The sequence below is a fragment of the Quercus suber genome, unplaced genomic scaffold, assembly GCF_002906115.3.
Source record: "Quercus suber isolate HL8 unplaced genomic scaffold, Cork oak 2.0 scaffold_168, whole genome shotgun sequence".
Classification (NCBI taxonomy): domain Eukaryota; kingdom Viridiplantae; phylum Streptophyta; class Magnoliopsida; order Fagales; family Fagaceae; genus Quercus; species Quercus suber.
This window is the reverse complement of record NW_027069628.1, coordinates 611136-614526: the sequence shown is the minus strand read 5'-3', so window position 1 is coordinate 614526 and position 3391 is coordinate 611136. Positions and strand designations below refer to the sequence as shown.

At 51.3% G+C, this 3391-nt stretch overlaps 1 protein-coding gene across 1 annotated transcript; it reads left to right on the top strand.

Annotated features, from left to right (window-relative positions):
- The first annotated feature begins 1932 nt into the window (after positions 1 to 1932).
- On the top strand, positions 1933 to 3099 carry LOC112002045 (uncharacterized). Its single transcript, XM_065777914.1, has one exon. It carries the CDS (start codon positions 1933 to 1935, stop codon positions 3097 to 3099), a length of 1167 nt encoding a protein of 388 aa, XP_065633986.1.
- The last annotated feature ends 292 nt before the right edge of the window (positions 3100 to 3391 follow it).

Sequence of the window (3391 nt, the reverse complement as noted above, 5' to 3'; positions counted from 1 at the left end):
AAATAAAACTTACCTAAGAGAAACCAAGAACTTAAATGGTTGTCCCTTGTTTTGCTTATTTATAGTGGACTTCCTTTGACATAATATCCATACATAAAAATTTAGAAACAAACAAGAATAAGTAAGATGCATTTATTTAATCAAAATTATCATTGTGGGGCCAGAAAGTCAGACAGCCCCGGCCCACTTCGAACCGGGCCCAAAAGCCCACGCCGAGGATGTATGTAGGGTCCGAGGATGAAAGTAAGAAGCCCAGTGTCCAAGAAACTGGACCGAGGACAACTCTGTCCTCGGACATCTGAGACCATAAAAGTGAACAGGCAACACACCATCAAGGGGGCTCTTCTTGAATATCCAAAGAGGAAAGAGCAAGTACCACGCGTCAGCAATGGAAGCATGGTGGAGGAGCAAGTCTAGGACGAACTGTCACCTCCATATTAAATGCCCATAACTAACGTCCTAGCCGTATTAATGAGGAAGGGATTCCAGAACAGTGCTGCCTTAGTTGCTGCAACCCACAAGAAGAATGGGAAGGTGGCTGATGGGATAAGCACTCAAGTAATGGCCTGGTTGCTCAACAAATGTAGGGCTAGGATCAATTGAGAAAGGAGTATATAATGTAAGGAATCCCTCTTGGAAGGGGGGATGGGAAAAAGAAGAGGAAAACGGTAGCAACCTGTATTCTCCCAGAAGCAGTTGTAACCAATCACTAAAGAAGTAATAAGAACTGCAAGCTCCCAAGAGAAAGGTCGAAGAGCATCATTGTTCATTTTTATCTACGTTCGTACTATTTAAATCCACGAGTAACCATGCATGGCCGTTGCATCCCTTACTAAGGCCTAGTTCTTGACCCCGCTCTCTATAAATTCATTGCAGGGCTAGCTGGGCTTGGGTCCACTCTCTCAACATGCAGAAAGGCTCGAACCTGGTCGCTACAATTGGCGCCGTCTGTAGGAAGAACTTGTGCATTAGTAAGGACAACAGCCAGGCATGGTAGGATCAGGCCCTCACCAAGGGAGTTCCCATCGGCATGAACCGGCTAAATCCCAACATCAGAATGACTATGGTGACACCGAGCACGGCCAAAACGAGGGGAACGGACGATTTCGAGAGGCAAGCATGCATACCTCACAAATAAGCGAAGGCCACACCTATAGGAGTGGCCACGTGCCCTAGAGGCACGATAATGGCCAGGCCACGCGATCACAAGAGGTTAAGAGTCATGCATCCCAGAGGCAGGACCATAAGGTGGCCATGCAGCGAGAGATAGATGATTTAAAGAGAAAGCTGCGCCATGCAAGGCGAAGGCAATCCGAGCCCAGCCCTAACTTACCCTCTGACGACGAAAATGATGACGACTACAGGCAAAGGTTGAGAACACCCCCAAGTGAAACTTTCTCCCACGAGGATGAGCGCTACCAGAGGTGTAAATGTGATAGCCCAACTCCTAGGGGCTTAGGAAGTGACACCATGAGTAGGGCACTGGACCAGCTCTCCAGATCACCCTTTACGCATCGCATAGAAGAGGCGGTGCTCCCTCGGCAGTTCCAGCAGCCAACCTTCACCGTTTACAATGGCAAAATGGACCCCGTGGAGCACCTAAGCCAATTTAACCAGAGGATGGCTGTCCACTCTAAGAACGAGGCGCTGATGTGCAAAGTCTTCCCATCCAGCTTGGGACCTGTGGCAATGAGGTGGTTCAACGGCTTGAAGACGAATTCCATAGACTCGTACAGATAGCTGACCCAAGCCTTTGGTTCCTATTTTGTTACAAACAGCAGACCTCCTCGGCCCATGAGCGCGTTACTATCCCTGACCATGCGTGACAGGAAGACTCTCAAGGCTTACTCGGACAAGTATTAGAAGATTTACAACGAGCTAGATGGCAAGTACGACGATGTCGCCATCAATACATTCAAGAATGGACTGCCGATGGGGCACGGCCTGAGGAAGTCCTTAACTGGTAAGCCCGCCACCAGCGTGCGGCAGTTAATGGATCGGATCGATAAATACAAGTGGGTAGAGGAAGACTTGCTACAGGGCAAGGGGAAGGAGAAGGCTATCCCTCAGGAGATGAGGGATTCCAGGTCAGACCGATATAACAACGCCCATCTGAGGAGAGATTCTATGGGACAATCTGGGGCGACAAACGCCCAGGCTGTCGGCGCCATGTTCCGAGAACCAGTACACAGGGTGCTGGAAAAGATCAGGAATGAACCGTATTTCAAGTGGCCAAATAAGATGTCAGGGGATTCTGAGAGGCGCAATCAGGACCGTTACTGTCAATACCACCAGGACCACAGACATGCTACGGAGGACTGCAGGAACCTCTGGAACTATATGGACCAGTTAGTCCAGGACGGGAAGCGGAAGCACTTCCTGCACCATTCCAGCGACCATCAGGGCCAGACCTACCAGGAGCCACGGAGGGGGACTGCCATGAGGCAGCCCGCTGGTATGATTAATGTGATCCTGGCTACACCAGGAAGAACAGGCATGCGCCCCTCACGAGTGCTGTCTGTGACCCAGGTGCTCGCTAGAGAGTCCCAGTCCGAGCCAAAGAGGGCCAGGAGAGGCTTTCACCCGACCTTAAGCTTTTCCGAGGAGGACAAGGACGGGACCACCCAACCCCACGACGATGCTTTGGTGATCACCCTCAAAATTGGGGACTACGTCGTAAGAAGGGTGATGGGGGATGGTGGCAACGCGGCTGAGGTCATGTACCCCGACCTTTATAAGGGGCTGGGGTTAAAGCCGGAAAACCTGATGCCCTATAGCTCTCCCTTGATGACCTTTGATGGGAAGCTAGTCATCCCGAAGGGCGTGATCAGGCTGCCCATCCAGACCGGCCTGGAAGTAGTGGAGGTGGACTTTATAGTGGTGGATACGTACTCCCCCTACACTGCCATTGTAGAAAGGCCTTGGCTCCACACCTTGGGGGGCATTGCCTCTTCCTTGCACCAGAAGATGAAATTCCCATCAGGGGGCCGAGTCCTCGAGATCCGGGGATGCCAGTCCACGGCAAGGCGATGTATAGTGGCAGCTACCTCACATCGGCACGATACAAAGTCCTCAGCCGCCGCAGCCGAAAACTTATAGCAATTAATGACCTCGGTGGCGCCAACTGATACGGCCGCCAAGGAAGCAAAACGTGAAGGCCTAGAAAAAGTGGTCGTCGACGATGACCTGGAGAGGTTCTTTCAAGTCAGAGCCCAACTGCCTCCCCGAGAGAAGGAGGAGTTACTTGAGTTCCTCAAGAGGAACCTTGACGTGTTCGCATGAAATCCCTGCAATGCCCCAAGGATTGATCCATCCTTCATCTGTCACCACCTTAACGTCAACCCGTCTATGATCCCCAAGAAGCAGCCACCCCAGCGCCCGACAAAAGAGT

Bases quoted from the DNA above. Each gene is read 5' to 3' on its own strand.
- LOC112002045 (XM_065777914.1), top strand. From the start codon at position 1,933: ATGGGGCACGGCCTGAGGAAGTCCTTAACTGGTAAGCCCGCCACCAGC.